Source organism: Periplaneta americana, chromosome 15 (assembly GCF_040183065.1).
Source record: "Periplaneta americana isolate PAMFEO1 chromosome 15, P.americana_PAMFEO1_priV1, whole genome shotgun sequence".
NCBI lineage: Eukaryota > Metazoa > Arthropoda > Insecta > Blattodea > Blattidae > Periplaneta > Periplaneta americana.
Window position 1 is genome coordinate 100,903,175 of NC_091131.1, and position 23,155 is coordinate 100,926,329.

Below are 23,155 nucleotides of genomic sequence, written 5' to 3' on the forward strand. Positions count from 1 at the left end.
GAGACAAGATGATAAAGAGACAGAAGGAGAAGACAAAAATGTTACTGGGAGAAACAATATTAATAACACTGATAATGTCGACAGTGATACAGTATATGACAATGATGCTGATTATGATCGTGACAACAATGTGGTGGGGTGACAACATTGCTCTTTCCGTATAATCCTGCCTTTAGAAGTATGTGATGCCAATTTTCTGTAAATAAAGTCCAAATGCTAGATTCTTATCAACAAATTTTCCTGGTGAAATGAAGTTAATCTATTCCTGGAGGCAGAGGAGAGAGAAAAAGAGATTAAGAATGTAGGTATTTCAAATATGCTCAAGATCAGAACTGGGAACCATTTCTGGCATATACTATTTCTGATATTCACTCGCGACTATGAACTACAGTATGCAACACTTTCTAAGAAAATTTAAAACTGTTAAAATTATTTATTGTTACACCTATGAGATTATATTTATAATTATGCTGATGTCAACATCCAAAGCTGAGAAATGCTTTTAAACGCGAAATGAAAGAAAACGCGAAAGACTTACTACGTCATTGCATGCAAAACAAACAAAAAAAAAACTTTCGTGGAAACATAGAAGTGCTTTAACAATAAAATAACAGAGTTATTTGCAAATATGAAGGCACACAGGCTGCACTTTTTTTTATCGTTATCAACTAAGTGGCACTGACATTAACACTGTTAAAGAAGACTATTCATCTTTTGGCGGAAGAACTACTTTTTTCAGCTTTTACATTTTTGTTTACTTAAATATCTGTCGAAAATGAAGTCTCTCAAAACCATTTTGCTGGTTACCAATATAATTTTTGAAGAGTCGGAAAGAAAAGGATTCAACTATGAACTTGTACCACATACTAAACTGCAAAACTATCAGCTTTTCAGATAAGAGTGTTAATAACATCAGAGTTATTTACTGGCATATTAGGAAACAAATGGAGAAAATACAATGTTCTGAGCATTTGATTAATTAACATAATTTTTAATGAATAATTTCGTAATATTATAATATTTGATGTGATTTGGCGTTGGTTCATGTTAGTACCGGTATACTTTTTAGGAAGTTGATACAACCCCTCCTGCCTGCCTCAGCCCCCACTGAGATGTAGCAATCATAAAATACGCATGACATTTGAATCCTACAGATTCAAAATTCCCTATATCTACTGTCACAAATTAAAGGATTTTGACAGTAACTGGTGCAAATAGAGGAAATTTTCAACCCAACAGTGACTTTTAACAAACCTTTTGTTTTAAATTCAGTCACTTTTTGAATTCAAACTATATATAAGTTATTTATTTAATGCAGCAAGCACTTGATACAAATTCGCTTACAAATTAAGAAAAAAAAATACCAAACAGAACATACGAGTAGTTAATAAAAGGAGATCAAGAGTCTTGGAGCAGGTGTCTTGGTTCCCAGTACTTTTCCCATACATTGTTCTTAGTCAAGGCTGGGCATATTTCAAGGTGAGGTAGATCCATAGGAGAAGATACAGTGCAAAGTGTGCAATTGGAGCTATTCTTAAAATATATATAAATCATTAGAATCATTCTTATCAAGCATTATGTGAGCATAACTCAATTATGAATAAAATAGTCTTTAGGGGGCTTTGAATCTAGAGGATTCATTTAATGCATTTTCGTTTAAGTTCCTCAAGCATTTTCCTTTTCAGTTTAAACATAAACACAAAAATGTAATGGAGGGTCATTCAAGAAATTATTATGTATACAAATCAGCACTACTTTCTAATTATTTTAAGAAACTGACCTCCATATGAATAAATATACGACTGCTGGTATTATTAGTAACAACAACAGAGCAGCCCATGCTGCATTGCCACCAGGTTCTGACACACGGTATTCGGATTTTGTCTGCTGGTGTACATTGTTAATGCTGTACTCAAGAGATTCGTCTAACTGGTTGACTGCTACTAAAGTCACTTGGTAATTCTCTCCAGGAGTCAGAGGTCTGTTCCAATATGTTTTGTCAGAAGGCTTGATGTTTGAATTATTGCCCACTTTGAAAGTGCGCTGTTCATCATCAGGCTGCAAAAAATATACAATTTAAAATAACTTACTATAGGCTTACATATGAGCCGTTCAGAGCAGAAGTGGTGTAAGTCAAAATTGGGTAATGAGGTTTAAAATAAAAATTATGTAAAATACCGCGCAAAGTAGCAATTAATATGTCCTTCGTGCTATCCACTGACTCCTAATAGTTTAAATAAAATGAATATTAATTGCTACTTTGCGCTGTATTTTACAGAATGTTTACTTTAACCCTCATTACCCATTTTTGACTTAAACCACTTCTGCTCTGAATGGCTCATATCATTCTTACTTTTTCACAGCAAAATATCAAATATAACACTGTTTCTCATTATATAAAAATTTTCGACATAATGCCACTAACCAATGTTAAAAGTCATTATGCATCAATGTTAAATAACAAAATTAAACTTTTTTGATATATGAAATGCAAAGTACTGAGATACGGGATACCGGTATTGGGAAAGAAAAAAAACTTTGAGAGAATGAATGGCGAAAACATATTTTGAGCAGAGGAACTAGCTCCAAGGATGATACAAACAGGACCATCCGTACATGATCAAGTCCCACATACTGCAAGAGGTGGCCCTATGTTTACAAAACACAGCAGATCTAGACTGCGAAGTCGATAAATATTTCCAGAACTTAATGGTTCGATACTGGTATGTAAACTACCTGTAGCGCTAGGAGAATACTCCGAATATAAACGTGGGAAGAGAATTCTCGTAAGCCATATCAAAGACAACCTTTAAGGAGAAGGAAATCCCGACACAAAAACTATGGTCCTCCAGCTTTGGAGGTTGCTCAGTAGGGCAAGTAACCCACAAGTGTAACAAAGTTGATACTCATAAATCTCAGAGAATTAGGTGGACAGCGAATAGTAAGCTTGTCGATTACGACAACATAACCCAAAAGGTACTCAGAACATCGGAAGACCTCAATCGCCGATGGCAGGACAACCTCTGAGAAAAAATTAATAAACATGCGTGCACACATGCACACAATCACAACAACACTAAATAATCTAGTGGTTCATACAACATCGTTAAATAAACTGAAAAGAAATAAAAATAGAAGAGGAAAAACTTAAACACAGGTACAGAAATCTAAAGATTAATAAAATAAAAGAAAGTGAATAATGCGATCCATCATCGTTGTCTTACCAATATGTAGAAATGCAAACATCAAGACCAATTTATTCCTCAGCTACTTGGTCTGTGAAATATTCACCATATGAATTTTATTTTTAATGGGAATATGATATGACTCTGCTCTTTTTCTTTTAAATCAGTGATGCTTTGTAAACTGAGATTATCTAGACTAGACTCTTGTGGAATTGATGACAGTGAGGTGAATCCGAGGATTAGCCATGAGACTACCTGATATTAGTCTTGCAGTTGAGAAAATCTCTGAAAAAATGTCAAGTAAGTAGCTCTATTGGGATACGCAACCACAAGCAAATGCTGTCTCAGTTTACAAGTCCTCTTTGCCAACCTCTACAGACGCAAGTGGTCATGCAGTTGTTTCCAGTTGCTTTCTGCATTGATATTAAGGGCGATTATGAATTATAAAGCAATGATGGAATCAATACAAAATAGATACGAGGTACTACCAAAATATCCAAGAATTTTCTCGTAAAAATATGAAGTCCTAATTTCCACAGGCACCTTCAAAGTAGTCAACTTGGAAACACTTGTAAAAGTCTGCCAGCGATAGTGTGTTCAACACCTTCCACAATTCTGTTTGCATATCAGGAGTCAAAACGCCGATCTTTCAAATTGAGATAGAAGCCAGAGGGTCCAGGTTAGGCGAGTAGGTAGCTACAATAGAGGACAGTGATCATATTATTTTTTGTCAGAAAGTTGTGTGCAGGCATGTTGCCATGGTGAAACACCTAGTCTCTGCTCTTCCGTAGCCCTATTTCATACCATTTCCGCCCCTATATTCAAAGATAACTTCACGCTCTTTCGCAATCACTGAGTTGTGCATGATGAAGGTCGATCAAAATGTTTTTCACCATCCACAGGCTGCCATCTTTGAAACCACTCACACAGTCTAGTACATAGTCATGAAGCTCAATATGTAGGGAATATGCATCCAGTGACAGTTTAACTTTAGTTGCTAGCCACTATGATCGCTACTATTGCACAGTCTATTGTTCCTAGAACTCTCAGTTGCTAATTGTTTGAAACATTGTATTGCGAGAAATGCAAAAAATCACCTCAAGCTTCGTGACTATGTATAGCTCGCGCAAGGAACGATTACAGAAAAGCAATGGTGGCGTTTTGCTGTCTGTTTTGACGTGTGTATGTAGCGTTGCTTACGAGATTATACAAGCTGGCGCATAGCACGATCGAGAGTAGGTCTCTGAGAGTGATGACAATTTCTGCCGCTAGGTTCGCCTCGCTGTACTAAGAAATGATGAATAGTTCCATTACTAAGCATTGTGTATTGTGAAAATAGTTTGATTAATTGTGCATTATTGATCAAGTACGAAAATTATAAATATGCCAAGCATATTACAGTCTTATTTGAGATTTATTGATGACTTGTTAAATATCAGTATGCAGATTTTCAGCGTCATTTAATGGAATTTACAATTTTGTTTCCCGAAAGTCTGAATTTGTTGAATTAAAATTTTGCTTCCAAACTACATTGTTCATATGGTTCATTTACTTTGGCAAGTTGATTGTTTTCAGTTCCGTGTTTTTCCTTCAGATTTCGTTCCCTCTAATTTGTTATAATTGCTGAAATTGAACTACCGGTTTCTGCTACTTTCAGGCGTTATTATTATTATTATTATTATTATTATTATTATTATTATTATTATTATTATCATCATCATCATCATCATTATCAAAATCAAATTAATATAATGCTTAGCTTGTCTTGCCTTAATGCAATCAGTAGCGTTATTCGAGGAAAAGAGTATGATTTACCATCATCATTTAAAGTGGCGAAATATTCCACGACAATGTTAATTATTACTGCTGAATATTGACACATAAACGATTTGCATTATTTAGGATACAACATACGCAGCAATGCGATTTTAATGTTGAGCATGCCGAGTTTAGTGTAACGTACTCCCCTTATCCTCCAAGCCAAATCAAATTTTATTATGACATTACGAGTAACAAAAAATAAATAAGTAATAATTACTACAATTATTCGTTGTGATAAAGTACAATTATCACTGCATGGTGTACCGAAAATTTTACTTTATGTTTTCATTAAATTGACATGTCATGAGTGACGACAGAAAACAGCTCAGGGGAGCGAGATTCAGACATTACTAAAAATGAAATGGGGATCGGGGAGAGCAGATGCGCATGTGCCTATGATCGGCAAATTCTAAAAAATATTGTCCCTGAGATTCCTGAGATATTTGTTTATGTTTTGGGAAATGGTCAAATTCGAAAACCATTTCTAATCACATATATTGCAGTCTAACTTCCTAATTAATTTAATTCTAACTCCTAATTTAAAAACTGTTTACACACACAGTAAAATATCACAGCATTTGCTATTACTACCCACTACTGGATTAATCTTGCACAGGATAGGGACCGATGGCGGCGGGCTTATGTAAGGGAGGCAATGAACCTGCGGGTTCCTTAAAAGCCATTTGTAGGCCTAAGTAACAGGTTAATCAGCAGGCCTATTAGATATTTATTTCACCGCTGCAAGTTGTGCATGAAAAATCGCACATTTGTACTAATCATGTATTGTGACTGCTGTTTGCTTTAGTAAAAATCATAACACTTCAACGTCAATATATTTAAAAAAAAGAAAGGAATAAGTTAGGCCTACTTACAAATGATTAAATTATGAAGTCAGGGAAATGGAAGATAATACATTACCTTAATTCATTGGAATAATAATAATAATAATAATAATAATAATAATAATAATAATAATAATAATAATAATAAATGAATACGTGAAAAGGGTAGACTAGGCCTACAGTGTTCATGTAAAATATATTAAGTTTCTTTCATTATTTCCGAAAAGGTACGGTGTATGAATTGAACAACAGAAAGGTAGTTTATAATATGTAATATCTTTTAATATCAAGAATGACAGCCTTTTATTGTAATATAATTGAGACGTAGAAGTTTGGAAATTACGTCTATTGCCCATAAAATATTGTACGAAGCAATTAATAAGCAATGGTGAGTCCTTTAAATGTCCCAAATGTCAATGTCATTTAAGTGTTCTGCTATGAATATTTAGTACAGAACAGTGCTCCGAGCGGCGGAATTGGCATTACGAGGGAACCACTTCAGACCCACATTTCAAGCGCTATGCGCCAGCTTGTATAATCTCGTAAGCAACGGTATGTAGGCATGCCAAGGAGGCGAGAGGTGTGGGCCAATGAAAGTACTGTCTCTTCCAAGAAGATGGACAAATGAGGACATCACTGTGGAAATAAAGAACGTAGCAAGAGAAAAATTCGAAGCTAATTAAACATGCAACATATGTTTACGAATGAAATAATAATACCGTACGATACAAGACATGTATTCACATGCAATGGAACAAAGTAAAGTCCTAATGTAACTATCATAATGCAAGACTGATTTTATCGATATCATTTCTCTTCCGACTGTACTCTTGAATATCATTCAAGTTATCTTGTGACCTTTCCTGTCGTCCGCTCTTCCTTATCACATTGTTTCATTCGCATTCCTTCCATCAGTATTCCCTGTTTGCGAGACCTATACTAGACTGTGCCACTCATATGTTTTTACTTAGTTTAAATCTTGCTCGTGAATAGTCTCTTATGGCATTCAGTAAGTTTCAGATGCAGTTTTGTTGAGCTTGAAACAAAATGTAATCTATAATATTTTTAATTATTAGACCTAATATAATTAGAATCTTGTTAGGTTGGGATGGATTGGGATTAGTTTCTTATTGTTTAGTTATTTATTATCAGAATGTTAAATCTTATAATGCGAGACCTATACTAGACTGTGCCACTCATATGTTTTTACTTAGCTTAAATCTTGCTCGTGAATAGTTTCCTGTAGCATTCAGTAAGTTTCAGATGCAGTTTTGTTGAGCTTGAAACAAAATGTAATGCAAATATATCTGTTCCTTAGCACAACCATTTCGAAAATCGTAGAAACACAAATACAAGATGTAAAAAACAACCAAAACTTGGAAGCACGTATACACTTAAAAAGACGCCACTCAGATTAGTGGCTGAATAATCCACCAAGATCAAGAGACACCAGGTTCGTATCATTACTGGTTTGCGCGGGATATTCAAATTTTCGGATATTTAAAGTTACACTTCGTACACATAGAAAATCTGTTCCGTTTCAATTTTGTCTTCATCCATATATATTCAAATAGTCTCATCGGGACTTCAACATGGAATTTCGAGATTGAAAGCTACATTTGGTTAATTATGCAGCTTCTAGATCAAAGTTATGTCTGTTAGGCCTAAATTCTTAAATAAGTCAAGTTATTTGCACGAGTTTTTTTTAAGATTATTATTTTAAGAAATTGATGAAATATAGAGACTCATGAACTCTTCAATTAAATTTTACGCACTAATGTACTAACCGAGATGTAGGTCTACTTATGTGGCTATATTTTATTAAGTGTATCTCAATCCAAATTACATTCAACATTGGTAATATGACGCTTCATAATGAACAAATAAGTGCAGTTTATATTTCCTGTTTGTTGTTACATTTCATAATCATATTATATACGGAATGAACCGTAAGTAATGTCATTAATTTCAAGGGCTTATTCTTTGAGATGCCATATTATTTTCAAACAAAAAAGTTTACTGATCAAATTTCCAAGTTCTTTACTGTGTTAATATTTAGGATTTACCTTAGCTGTCTAGTTTTGAAATCTTGTTCTACACCAGCGTTGTCAGACACAGCCTAAATGGAGCGGAGCGGAGCGTGCTCCGGTGCTTCCACAGACATAAGCAAGTTCAAGCTCCGACTGGACGTCTCTAGCTCCACAATCGGTTTTGGAGCTTACAACTCTGACACTACTGTTCTACATTGTCCAAAGCCTAGTGAAGAACAAGAGTTCGAAACTAGTCAGCCAAGGTAAATCAGTAAAGAAGCTGGAATTTAGTCAGTGATATGTAAGTGTTAAAAGTATATATAGGAAAAAAAAAGTTTAATACAATATTGCTAGTTTTTGCTTCATTTTCGAGACAAAAATTGTTTTGTATGAAATATTTCATAGTGTGTTCTGGGAAAGCTATTGATTTAATTTCCAATATGCTCAGTCAATTTAAGAGAACAGTGTATTATGATAATAAATTATTGAAAGAATTATATTTTTGTCCTTTAAAAGTGCAGAAATTTTATCTGAACGAATGTAACTTTTCGTCCTGCAAAGGAATTTTACAATGTTACATTTGTTCTTATCAAATTTTTGCACATTTAAAGGACAAAACTGAAATTCTTTCAATAATTTATCATACTACACTGCTAAATTGGCTGAGCATATTGGGAATTAAACCAATGACTTTCCCAAAACACACTATGAAATGTTTCATATAAAACCTGCTTAGTATTATTCGACAGAAGTAGGCTACATGCTGGCACCAGGTTTTCCAGTCTCTCTTCCTCATCTTCATCATCATCGCCCATTACATACAGTACACTTACACACGAACACTTACATATACACTCAGCCTAGTACACAACATAACTCTTCAAAGGTACACATCATGTTCAGCGTTGCCTGCCAAAGTGGTGCACAAATTGAAAATGGGTCACAGTTCTGTCATCTACCCGCAATATGCAGAACCCGAATCAGCAAGTGAAGTGGGTAGGCATTAGATACATACACACATAGATATAATGTATTTTGTAGTTTGTATGATCGTAAGTTCTCGTGAAGCCTTCATAAAAAAACAAATGAACCATATCCACTCTTGGTGGCTTAAGTCATTTACCTGTACTATTGAAAGTTATTGCTGAAATAGTACATAATACAAAAATCACAAATTAATATGAACGAAGAAAAATTAATAAATCTTGAGTAGAATTATTCTCTTTTGTATGACAAAACACAAAAATACTGTTTGGTTCGATTCCACTAGATGTGAGCGGCAGCAGACTTTTCATTTCGATTCGGTTCGATTCTGCTAAGTAGGAGCAGACCTTTAGGGTGTTGTGGAGATGAGAACGGAAGGTCAGACGAGTCAGTACAGCAAGTGGTATCGGCTGTACGATATTCAGCCAAATACAGCAACAATTTAAGTACCTGGAGGATAGTGCAAGCACCCTAACGGCATGTTTACGAAAATGGAACAATGTTCGTGGATAAGAAGTGAAGTTGCACATGGTCGTAGTACACAAAACTATTATCAGAGACTGCATGAAGTATGTGGTGATGTAGAGTTGTCATTGCATACAGTGGCACAATGGGTGAAAGTGTTTCGTGAAGGAAGAAATGCTGTTCAGGACAGGCCCCATTCAGAACTACCTCAAACTGACAACCACATTATTCAACTTCTTGCTTCCCTGCTGGATGTTGATAGCTCATGGGCTGCGCATGAATTAGCCGCAGAGATAAGATATATATCACAAACTTGTGCTCCACATTCTGCACGATATTCTTGGGTTATGCAAATTGCGCGCATTAGATACCCCATCAAATCACTGAGCAGCACTATGAAAGTGCACAGGCATTGTCAAACCACTACCACAGGAAAGGTGGCGACTTCCTTGGATAGATTTTCCATATGAACGAAATGTGGGCTCACTCATACAAACCACACATGAAGCAGCTGTCAAATGAATGGAAGCATCCTGGCCCTCCTCGTCCAAGGCCAGTGCGCTCTGCACAAGGTGGTCTGAAAGTGATGTTCATTGTGACAAATGACATCTATGGAGTAATACTACATCATGCTGTATCACCAAAGCAGATGGTAGATGCTGCCTACAACTACAATTTCCTGCAACAACACCTCCATCCAGCTTCAAGAGAAAAGCAACGGCACCTTCTGGAAACGACCCATATCATCCCTCATGACAATGTGAGGAGTTACACTACTAACGTCGTGGCAGATCTTCTGTCCTGCTGGCAATGGGAAGTACTGGAACATCCGGCATACTCACCTGATATGATCCATGCGATTATGATCCCTTCCCCAAAATGAAAAAGCTATTTAGAGGGAAGCATTACAACACAAGAAAGGCCATTATTGATGCCATAGGGCAGTCACTTCGGCACATTAACAGAGATGGACGCTTTCCACAAATGTGGCAAAAGGTGGTAAACACAGGGGGCGATTACATTGAGGAAATATAAGTGTTGTTTCCTCTGATAATAAAGCCATTTGTAAATTATAGCACTGTTGCCATTATTTTTTATCCAACTTCATACATATGAATGTATTGAAAATCGACATACCAGTATCTTTAAAATGACTTTTTTGAGTTACATCTCTTCATGTGGAAGACGAAGAACTCCAAAGACTTAGATGAGACACTGTTAATAGGATGATTTACTCCTATACATAAATATACATATTGAAAATGACTAACTTGTAATTTTGCAGCAATCCACCACTTCTTTCCTTTAATACCTGCTTCCTCTGTAATTGTCTCTGTTAAGGTTTCTGAGATTATAGGTCCCCTTTCTTCTGATGAATCATCTTCAGTTTTGCTCGGTGTTACAATTATAAGATAAAAACTGAAACACAATATTAAATATTTCTTACTATTCGTATTTGTATTTTATTATGTTCTAAGGATCATACAAATTGGTGCTGGATACATCACATACACAAATATAAAAAAGCTTTCACGCAAAAGTTTTCATCACAAGTTCTAGGAAGTTCTATGTACAGTAACTACATTCGTTACCAATGGAAAGAAAGTATCTGCTAACAGTGGAGATGATGTGGCATTCGAGAAGTACAAGTGCAGCAGCAGCAGCAGCAGCAGCAGCAGTAGTATTAGTAGTAGTAGTAGTAGTAGTACCGTAGTAGTAGTAGTAGTAGCAGGAGCAGCAGCAGTAGCAGCAAGCAGCAGCAGTAGTAGTAGTAGTAGTAGTAGTAGTAGTAGTAGTAGTAGTAGTAGTAGTAGTAGTAGTAGTTCAAGTACTGACAGCAGTAACTTACTTAGTAGCAAAAGTTAGACGAATCAAGTAGTAATAACAGCAGGAGTTCAAGTAGCAGTACCTACTAGCAGCAGCAGTATCAATGAAAAATTCAAATAGTAAGGATAAATAGAGATAAATCAAGTAGTACAATAGCAGCAGTCTCGCCTAGCAGCAGCAGTAGCAGTAAAGTCAAGTGAAGTTGTTCCTTAATTTCCATATAAATGAAGATGTGTGTGAATGTGTAACACTAAAGTTTGAAAAGAACATGCATTTGATTGCATTCGTTAAACAATTTATGATAGAAAAGCTTTTGTACTAAAATTCCTATACTTACTCGTATATGTGTAGACAATAATAGGTTCATTATTACTGCTGCAGTGAGCAAAACAGTGTTTATATTACAGCGGTTAATATTCTTTCTAGTCTCTGATTTGTATGTAGGCCTAATATCTAAATGGATGTTACTTTCATAATTATTCGACTTCAATTGTTTTGTTGCTATAGAATAGTGTAACAAATATAGGGATTGGTTATCAATTAGCCCCAGGAATTCTGTAACATTCAATATCTAACATTATTAATCCAGTTTTCTTTTCAACAAATAAAGATCTTGTGGAAGCCATTCCTACTAAAGTTAAAAATTGGTCTGCCTCCTTCCCTAATTCACACATCAAAGACTGCTGTAGCAGGATCTGCTGAAACACCACCACTACCGCCACCATACTTCATCTTACCTAATTTCAACCCAAGTTGTTTCCAATGTGATTACTTCAATATTGGATTAGAACGAATATGAATAATTTGATGTAACAGTTTTTTTTTTTTTTTTTTTACATAAAGGTAACAGAAATATTTGGATTAAATTAAATTATTATTCTCATAGTTCCATCTCACACAATGTATACAATTTGATGTTATTTTTCAATACCATTCTTGAAGTAATACTAACCTTGTATTAGTAAGGTATTGATCTGCTTTTGGAATTGTTATACCAAACGATGTATTTGTTACTTCAGTATGTGTATCAAGCTGAAATGATCTAATATCTGGAGCACTCACTGGAACTTTTATGATGTCAATAATATATTCACCAGGTTGATTTGTCACAGCACGAACGGACATATTGTACACTGTTGCAGGCAACAGATCCAGCTGAAAATAAAATATGACATTTTTTATTTCCATGTTATGATAAGTGCTTTAAACTGTGAGAAAACAATGTATTGTAAGCATAACGAAATTCAGAATGTACAACAGAAATTACGACTTGTCGAGTTCAATCATAAATAGGTTCAGTTACCAGAAATCAAAATGTGAAATAATGACAACCCATAACAAAGATTACTGGTAGAGACAGGTAAACATGGGAAAAGCAAAGACGCAAAGAAACAGAAAATCCTTGTCCTAGGGGCAGCCATTAACGAGGCTAAGCAGTTGAATTGTCAGATAAGCTGGAAGGTGTAAAAATGAACGGTGTTGTGAAGCCTGGTGCACACTTAACTGAAGAAACTAAATCAGCTAACTGTGACATGAAAGAGATGGAAAAAGACTTTATAGTCTCATAGAAAGGGGAACAAAAAAATATTCATTCACTCATAGTGTTCTGACCAAAGGCAGCAAATTCAGCATTCTCCAATCTTTCCTATTTTCAGACTTCCTCTTTGTCTCCGTATATGATCCATATATCTTAATATCGTATATCATCTGATATCTTCTTTGCCTCGAACTCTTCTCCCGTTCACCATTCCTCCCAGTACATTCTTCAGCAGGCAGTTTCTTCTCAGCCAGTGACCCAAACAATTCCTTTTCCTCCTCCTGATCAGTTTCAGAATTATTCTTTCTTCATCCACCCTTTCCAACACAGCTTCATTTCTTATTCTGTCTGTCCACTTCACGTGTTCTATTTTCCTCCATATCCACATTTCAAATACTTCTAATCGCTTTTCTTCACTTCGTCGTAATGTCCATGTTTCTGCCCCATACAATGCCACACTTCACACAAAGCACTTCAATAGTCTCTTCCTTAGTTCTTTTTCCAGAGGTCCGCAGAAAATGCTCCTTTTTCTATTAAAAGCTTCCTTGGCCATTGCTATCCTCCTTTTGACTTCCTAGCAGTAGCTCAGTATTTGAAGCTGTCCACTTGCTCTACTGCTTCATTTAGAATTCGCAAGTTTACCTTCTTTATTTTTCTTCGTATGACCATGGTCTTCGTCTTATTTGCAAGAATGAAAGTGAGAATAATTCCAACAAGGGACACTGACACATAAGGAAATATTTGGAACAAAACAAACATACCGTAATTGTATGTGAATACCTGACAGACATGATTTAAATGCAACTTCACCTGAAAAAAGAGAAGTGATTGCATGTAAGAGAAAACGAAAAAGGAAACAGAAACTTATGATAATGTAAAAATGATCGATATTTATTTACAAAATAGTTTAATCATAAGATAAGTTCCACATGAACTGGTCTGACAAGAAAGAAGTGGCAAAAAAAGATACCATATGTGATACAAAAACAAAAATTTTATCATGCATAAAACAAATCCTAATCATCCTGTCAGAAAAACAGCAAACACTGAATGCAAAGAAGATAATGTTAGAAAGTCAACAAGACAAAAGAACCTACCACAAAATGAAATTTATTATGATAGATGAACTACACAATCTACACAGCATTATATAAATCTGTCATGGGTAAGAAACACCAAGACTAATTCAACACAACTAAGCGTAGGCTATTCCACTTAATTCTACAGTATATTAGCAACAAAGTAATGCCAATTGAGAAACATATAAACGAGACAAATTCACATGTTGCTATTTTAACAAAGGATAGCCTAAATACAGCATGGTGCAAGATGGGTTGATACTTTTAAATTTTTAATAGAAACTTTATTTATTGGAACAGCATTATAAATGATAACCCAGCACAATATATCTTCATAAATTTCAAAGTGCAACTGAACATGCATCTTTCCATTTCATTAAGTGTTTGAGCTCTCATTGGAAACAACTTCTCCTTCAAAATTCCCCATGTAAATTAGTTGCAAACTTCAAGTCTGGACCAATTGGTGGCCAAAAGTGCCTACACAATAAAATTATTAGGATAATCTGGATAACAATGCAATCCCGGTATCATGCGAGGATAGAAAAAGGTGTGAAGGAAATCCAACATGATATCAGCTATGTGTAGTGTGACATTGTATTGCATGAACCACTGGGATTCAGAAACTGAGTTACTGGTACTATTAATGTTCCAGTAGAAATACCTTCCAATGCATACTGCTGAAAATTAAGATTCACTGAAGAAAATTGGTGGGATCAGATAGTGGATAGAAACAAATGCTACAATAGCAGAATTGAATTCGCACAAGAAATAACTAGAAAGTAGAAAGTAAAGAGAATGTATTATATGAATAATATGGACTCCAGTAACTTACAGATATTTCCAGTACAAATTCAGTTTTACCGGACAGTTACATACGATTCCAAATATGTAACAATTAAATGTCATTAAAAATAGTTTTTTTTTTAAACTGTGTATAGGTTCATCCTGCGGTGTAACAGCATGTCTGAGCGTGAAACGAGTGGGCCCAGGTTCAAATCCTGGTGGGACAAGCTACCTGGTTGAGGTTTTCTCCAAGGTTTTCTATCAACACATTAAGAGCAAATGCTGGATAAATTTTGGCATTGCACCCTGAATTCATTTCGCTGGTGTGATCATCTTAATTTCATTCAAGTGCTAGATTATAGTCGCAGTTTATAAAGTATATAAGACAAAAAAAAAATTGTGTATAGATGTATAATTTTTACTTTCGAAACACTAGCACATTATTATTTTATTTATAAGATAATTAAAAAATCACTTCAAACTTTAAAATGTTATAATTATTATAATATTTTGTCATACAAAGAAAGCAAACGAGCACATCACTGTGTCGGCAAACAATGGAGTTTGGCTTTTATAAAACATTGGAAGTATGTCTTTCTCTTGTTCAACAAAAAACCATTCTTTCTGCGACACTATGCATAACATTTTGCAGACTATGTCTTGAACTCTTCACAATTTCTTGAGAGACAGCATCTTTCAGTTTCTGTAGGGTTGTTGGGTATGCCAAGAAAACTAGCTCTTTAAAGTAATCCCACATTTAAAAAATTGGCCGGATTGAGATCTGGAGAGTGTATAGACCATATTGTCGGAAACTGCCGACTGATGACACGATCACCAAAAATCCATGTAATTAATTAGGTACTGTTTTGCAAGAATATACATTTTGGAGCCATGCACCATCTTGCATGAAGATTATATTTTCCACATCATCAGTTTTCAGTGAAGAAGTTCTGTAGCATACTATATTAGCGTTTCTGTTTACTCTGACAGTTTCTATTATTTTATAGTCGTCTTCTTCAAAGAAATATGGGCCAATGATGAACTGTGAAGTGAAGGAACACCATACAGTATCTTTCAAACCATCAGTGGCAAAGCTAAAGTGTAAATATAGGGTAGGCTGAAAAAATCTGTATACAGCAGATGTTCCTCGGCTTTTCTATCAAAATTTTTTTGCGACACAGACCCCACAAGAAGATGATGACCACTCATTTTCACCCTCAAACAAAATACAGGTAAATCAATATAACTTAATTGTCTCAGAGCACCCTGTTTGCCAAGGATATTTCTTATATAATGAAAATTGAAATTTTATGTTTTGTCTTTCTCCATCCGCTATTTTAATAGTATCGTTGTCCCTGCAATAACTCCTATGTGCAAAATTTTTCAATAGAAAGAAAAAACACATTTATTCATTCTCTAGCAATGGTGCATAGAAGATTATGAATTCTTACATTTTCGAAAGAAAGAAATATAATTACATATAAGAGATTTTATTATTTGCTGTATCACTATTTAAGTTATATAATAGAGCAAAAATCTGAAAATCGATAAATATGTACATAGGAGTTATTGCAGGAACAACGACGATATATAAATATAGCTTCGATCTTCTTTGTAAGTTCATTTTGCTTCATATGCTCAACTTGAAAACTATTTCTCTTTTAATTCTGCAAATAATGACCTCAATGTTCAAAATTAGTATGAAACACATACACACGCATGCACTCTTGTTTAAAATAACAATGCAGCGCATTCACAGAACACCAACACAGCACGGCGCATTATATCGTGTGTTGAGGCTAGCCACTGAGTCATAGTGAATCAATATCCTCTCCTTCCCAGCCTTCCCTCAAGCTTGTGAGTGCTGCTGCCTGTGAGCGAGGTCACTGCACATTGCTACGAGGTTTCTGCCACAAGCCTCTTGCACTGAACTGTCCATCCTGGAATGACTGCCAACAGTAAATGTAATATGTGGAAGGATAGGAGTGAAATCAAGTGTTACGATAAATCATTATTATGAACTTATACAGTTATTAGATATAGCTCAAATTTTTTAGGAGACTAAGCCTCAAAAGTCTCTTCTTCGTCACTGTAAATCATGAAGACCTTGTTGAATTGAAAATTGGAGGTCATCTTCAGGCAAAATTCTGCAATTGTGTGTGTTAATTCCACCATTAGAAGTGTACTTCGTCTGTTAAAAAAACTTTATCCAGCCAATGATTACTAAGACGAATCTCTGCTAGCACAAATAAAGTAAAATTATATAATTATTTTCTGGTTGTAATTTTGAATGCAAATACGGTTTTGGTTTATATACGTACAGATTAAGATATTTTCTTAAAACTCTCCAAACTGTGCTATAATTCATTTGAAGATGTCTGGATATCTGATTAACACTACTAATTCCATAATAATTATTAATACCAGTACTCATTTTATTAAGTATCTAAACCACCTCAGCAGCAATAACATCATTGATTACCTCTGGTTTTACAGATTTCTTCTTATCAGCAACAGAATCAGTTTTCTCAAACCTCTTGATTAAATCCCCGCAATTACGAATAGAAAATGCGTCCTAAATTTTCTCAGGCCTTGAGAAACTTTACTATTGCTTTCATAATAGCATTGAACCAGCTCTATCCTAACATTATTGTGACGATAGAACCACGGATTGAAGCTTCAGTTTTCTACCTCAAATATTATAATAATTATAAACGTTTTAAAGTTTGAAGTGATGTTTCAATGACCTTATATTTCCAACAGTTTTTTGTGTAACATATTTTACTAAAATTATATAAAATATTATCAAGTTACGAGTAACATTCCAAACCTTATTCATCAGGTTTTTTTTTCCTTTATTATGTTGTTGTTTTCTAATGCCAGGTGTTTGACAATAAAGTCATCTGTAGCAACAGAAACACATTAAGCATCTAACTAAGAAAATCATTTCAAATCATTGTCCTTTTAGACCAGATGATTGGAGTTCTCAGTTCTTTACCAATTCCAGAAATACTTGGTGTAATGCATGAACCTCATGTGAACCTTCGCGTAAAAAAAATCAACTATCAGCCAATGCAAACATCTTAAGTAAGCTTACCGGTACTTGGTTAGTGTATCAAATTGAAATATTTCTCATTAAATCAATATCAAAATCTATCCTAGTACCTACTATGAAATGTAGTACCGTAGTCCCTTTTAATATAATGATTACTGTAGAAATACCGATTATAATGACCATTAAATATCGTCAAAATCATGCGAATCTGAATGCCACTAACCTGTACAGAGTAAATTCGACGTGGTTCACCAACATTCACTCTTGTCTTGACAGGATTTGTCATTCCTCTTTTTCTCAAATACGTTTCAGTCTCATTTGCTTCAACTTCAAAATATTTAACTTTCCCATTTGGTTGGAATGGATGCTCCCATGTCACAGTTACATTTGTTGAAGTTACATTTGATTTTTTCAAATTTAGTGGTGGTCCCGGAGCTGTAAACGAAGTGATTATAAATTATAAAACATATTCGCGATAAATGTGAGATGATGTTCTTGTACAAATACAAAACAAAATGTGATTCTATGGTTTGCGATTAAATTGCCAGGATCACTGAAACAGAAACAATTTTTGTAGATCAGTTAACAAATAATTAATTTCAAATAGCTAGGACTGACTTCCTTATAATTTATACATCATAATTCAAAATCAATACAAGAACTTATGATAGGACAACTTTCCATTCAGCTATAATGTAAATATAGAATAGGCCTACCGGTAAATTTTAATTTATAAAAACATTTACTATCACAATTTAATTATTACTGAATGCACTTCACAGACAGGCAAATTGTTATAATTCTTTATTGCTTCATAGTCTACTGGTAATATCGTATGAGTTTAGTGGTCTAAAAGGTGTAATCTTCGTAGAACATTTCTAATGGTAAAATGATTATACCAGATAGTAGAAGTATATAGCATTGTGACTTCATTTACTGTCTTTACCAACTTACTGAACTTACCAAACAGATACAGTAGCCCATACCTGATATCAATAGCAATACTGAACGTCAAGAAAAGATAAATAAATTAAGCAATACTACAACAGCTTGCTTGCTCTTGAAACAATCCACACAAATAATCCCAGAAGATGAATGCCCATTTCCTCCTCTGTATTAACTCAACATCTATTCATCTCTCCAATTTGTACTATGTGGTGAATCCAAATATAAAGAGCGATCTACTCTATCAACTATTTAAATTACTACTTACATCAAGTTGAAAGGTGGAAGAAAGTCAACATTCCGAGCATTGACAACCAGCCAATTAACTAACTTAGGTTCATTATTTATACTGAGCTTAGTTAGCTGTAGTGGTAGAATGACAGAGCAAGGTGAGGACAGCATTTTTCATTCGCCATCATTTCGATAATGGCTCCTGTGGTTACTTAGTCTACTATAAGATTGGATACTGTACTGGACCTTTCAGTATTTCCAGCTGACAAAAATGTTAGAAATGATGGAAACGAATATTTATAATGCTGTGGTACTTTCCTCTTTTCCAATCTTTGGAGGGAAATTTGTAAAATAATGTTCTATGATTGATATTTACCTGCATGATTTTTAAAGCGTTCTAGCAGTTAGAAAGAAAGAAATGTACAGAGGTGATGTCTTAAAGCTCTTTCCAACCACTGTAAAACTCTCCTTACAAAGTCACTCCCAAATGGTCTTGCCTGATCCATCCCTTACAGATTTCTTTCACATTATTTGCGGAGACATCATACATTCATTTTTTTAGAAATTCAATAGGCTTATACACGATGATATGTTACTTCATCTTACATAAGAGAAAAAGTTGCAATCAATCAATCAATCAATCAATCAATCAATCAATCAATCAATCAATCAATCAATCAATCAATCAATCAATCAATCAATCAATCAATCTTCTTAATGTATCCAGCTTTTTGCTGACAACATAAAGTCCACTGTAGTCTATTCAGTTGTTGTTTTTCACGAGAAATGAGGGGTATTTTGATCGGTGTTCATTATAGATGCCTGTTGCTAGTAGCCAAAGTTGGAATGTAGTCAAATATATACTGCAGGGCTGTGTCTTCTGCAACTGGTACTGATGATTTTAATTTACTTCTTTTGTGGTTTATGGATGGACAGTATAGAAGAATGTGTTTCAGATGTTCATCATGATTATTACACCACAGACAAGTAGGATTATCAGAAAGGTGAAATCGGTGTATGTACAATTGTGTGACAATGTGACCTGTTCTGGCTCTTGTTAAAAATGTCTGAACATGTCTGGGCAAGTTTTTGTTCATTTCTAGGTCATTTGGTTTCTTTTGTACAGACTGTAAAATTATTCCTTTGTCAGAAGAAAGCCAATTGTTGATCCATAGGTTTATAAAATGAGACTTTACCGAAGCAAAAACAAAACTTTTAAGAAGAGGATGATTATAGAAAAATCCCAATTTTGTAATACGTAATAAGAAGGTAAAAGGTATCTCTTTACACGCTATGAACGCACTGGGAAGCATGAAAGTAGAACTCCATGCTTTCACGATTTCAGCAATAGAATGAGATGGTGTGGTCAGCACCACACTCTGACTGTCTTTTACTCCTGGGAAAGATAGGATGGTGAGTGAACTTCGGGAACCGTTCTGGAAGTTTTGGCAGAGAGAAAAATCCCAAGATCCAATAATTTCTCCCTCTCTCTCTCTCCCTTTTACAGTGCTTACTACTCCTGTTCTATAAATTATACTTATAGCTAAATGGCTGCACTCTTGTACTCATACAAGTACAGCACACCACACTGTGAACTTAACCTGGTCTATGGTATGAATGATGATATGTGAATTAATGATGATGAAATGAATCCAAGGTTCAACGCCAGAAATTACCCATCAATACTGGTTCAATTGCTTGAGGAAAAACTCCGGGAAAAGGCCCAACCAGATAACTTATCTCAATCAGGATTTGAACCTGGACCGGCTGTTTTACAGTCAGACGTGCTAACCATTACTCCAAAGTGGTGGACATTAATTATTTCTCACTATTATTGTTATATTTCATGTTCTGCATCATTTTCAGATTAATATATCTTAGATACCAGTATTGAAAATGAGGAAGAATCTAATTACTTGAAGAGAAATTTATGTGCAAACACAGACAGATAGGATGTAAAATAAATGACTTTTTTCGGTATTCAGTAGTCTGAAAAAGTGTAGGAGTGAGAAAATCTCTAAATTAATTTTTTACAGAATCACGTTAGGCCTACTTTCTCTTAGAGCCATTATAATGAATCTATAAAATTGCAAACGGAATTTGAGATCCTTTTGAATAGTACAAGGTTGTTCTCTTTTAATAATTGCTTTGTTCTCATAGCCCCACTAAAGTGATGTCAGCACTTACACATTTACAGAAGTAAGAATTACTGGAGAATTATTCCTCTTGATATGTGTGATGCATAGAAAGAAATACATAAATGTATATAACTAAATACAGCAATGCCCAGGTAACACTTATAAATTCCCTGAAGAATGCACATTTATTTTTTGTCATTCTGTGAAAAAAATCATGTTTCATAAGCGAGCTCCAACTTTTCAAATGCTAGCTTTTCATTCCATGCAAGTGAACGATTGTACATTATACAAGATTGTAATTGTATTCAGATCAGGAAATTTGGGGTTTCCAATCTGTGTTTAGATATGAGATCTTCGATGTTTCGGAACTACTTACAGGTTCCATTACCAGAGACATGTCACAAAAATCCTAAAGGATCTTCTGCTCTGTTGGGTCCATTATGTCCGTCCAGTCATAGCAGACTCAACAGAGCAGGTGACACTTCAGATCTGACTAACCACATAAAATGGACCAGAATATGAGAATCCTTCATATTTTTGGTGATATGACCCTAATTATGGCATCTGAAAACAGTTCAGAACCATCAGGACATTAAGTCGCAACATATGGTAGGAAACTCCAAATTCTTCTTTTTCTATTTTACTTGGTTATTTAACGACACTGTATCAACTACGAGGTTATTTAGCGTCGATGGGATTGGTGATAACGAGATGATATTTGGCGAGATGAGGCCGAGGATTCGCCATAGAATACCTGACATTTGCCTTACGGTTGGGTAAAATCTCGGAAAAAGCCCAACCAGGTAATCAGCCCAAGCGGGAATCGAACCCACACCCAAACACAACTCTGGATCGGCAGGCAAGCATTTTAGCCAACTGAGCTACGCTGGTGGGGTTCCCAAACTCTTCTTGTTGACCAGTTAGTTAGTTAGTTAGTTTGGATGTTAGTCTATTTACTTGTGTCAGGATGACTGAAAATGTCTTTTGCACCACACTTCCATTACACTGATCACCACTGTAATTCAGTCTAAATTAAACATATTGTTATGCATACCTTTCTCTGTAGTTGTTGCTGTTAAAGTAACTTTATCCATTGAATAAACATCTGGTTCTATGTTTTTACTTCTAATCTGAAATAAACAAAGAAATAAAAATGTAGAGTAAAAAATTTAAACATTAGAAAATAATATTTACCATCATTTACGGCAGGGGTCGTCAGCACAGAGCAGATTGGGGCTAGCGTCTCTTACCCGTGGAAAACGCAGTGCACCATGGTGCACTCATAGCTGCTAGCGGGTATGCTCTCTATCTCTTCCTGGTGCATGACGGTGCACACTGGACAGCACCGCTTACTCTTTGCACATTTCAGCGAGTGCTGACGACCAGTGATCTACGGTATATCTGATGAAGTTCATTATTATCATCATCACTATCACTATCATCACCACGACCATCATTTATAATAACCCATTATCTTTCAGCAGTCATCTTTCGGTCTTCTCATTGATCTATCAATGTTTCGGGATCCTGTAGGTTGTAGTAAAAATTTCTCAGTTCTTGCATTTTCCATCCACTGTATGTGAGTGTGCCAATTAGAATTACAATTCTGTGTATTTTAGTTTAAGTTAAAAGATTTAAGTCTTCCCTTACTAGCTATATAATTTCTTCCATTTACGGTATATTCAGCAATTTCCCTTAGAAATCTTATTTCAACCTTTTCTTTGGCTCTTCTGTCTACTCTGTTCATAGTCCAATGATCCCTAAAGCAAACCACTGTCTTTGAGGTTGAATTTGCTCAGGAGGTTTGGTAGTCTCCAGTGTTAAACAAAATATATATTACTCATAAATCTAATAAGAATAGCGAGGTAGAAATTTAAAGTTAAAAGACGAAATTTTACTTGAACTTAAATTTATTTAACCCTTCAGTACTCACGTACTTTTTCGTAATGTATTCAGTCGCGTGGGGGACAGCTGTCACCCAAGTTATATTCTTGCTTTAGAGAATGAGCTTTAACATTATTTTCAATATGAATGGTTACATAAATGTGTTACTACGGAGTATACATAGTTTATTTATAAATAAATAAATAAATATAAAAATACTTTGAAACAGAATTAGTTTATTTATAATTAATAGATAACTATTTATATATAAACTTAAAATACTTTCTACATTTACCTACAAAATTAAATATTTGAAACACGTTTATAATCCCTGTTTTGTTGTGAAAAT

General features: G+C 34.8%; 1 protein-coding gene across 4 annotated transcripts in view; it reads right to left on the reverse strand.

Annotated features, from left to right (window-relative positions):
- Nucleotides 1–23,155, reverse strand: part of LOC138715218 (receptor-type tyrosine-protein phosphatase S-like) — a 476,906-nt gene that overhangs the window by 40,092 nt on the left and 413,659 nt on the right. For all 4 annotated transcript variants that reach the window (XM_069847896.1, XM_069847898.1, XM_069847899.1 and 1 more), the window contains 5 exons: nt 21,977–22,052; nt 17,832–18,043; nt 12,107–12,309; nt 10,599–10,746; nt 1,781–2,058 (listed from right to left, as the gene is read on the reverse strand). In XM_069847896.1, coding sequence (XP_069703997.1) covers nt 1,781–2,058; nt 10,599–10,746; nt 12,107–12,309; nt 17,832–18,043; nt 21,977–22,052 — 917 coding nt within the window. The remainder of the gene's footprint in view (nt 1–1,780; nt 2,059–10,598; nt 10,747–12,106; nt 12,310–17,831; nt 18,044–21,976; nt 22,053–23,155) is intronic.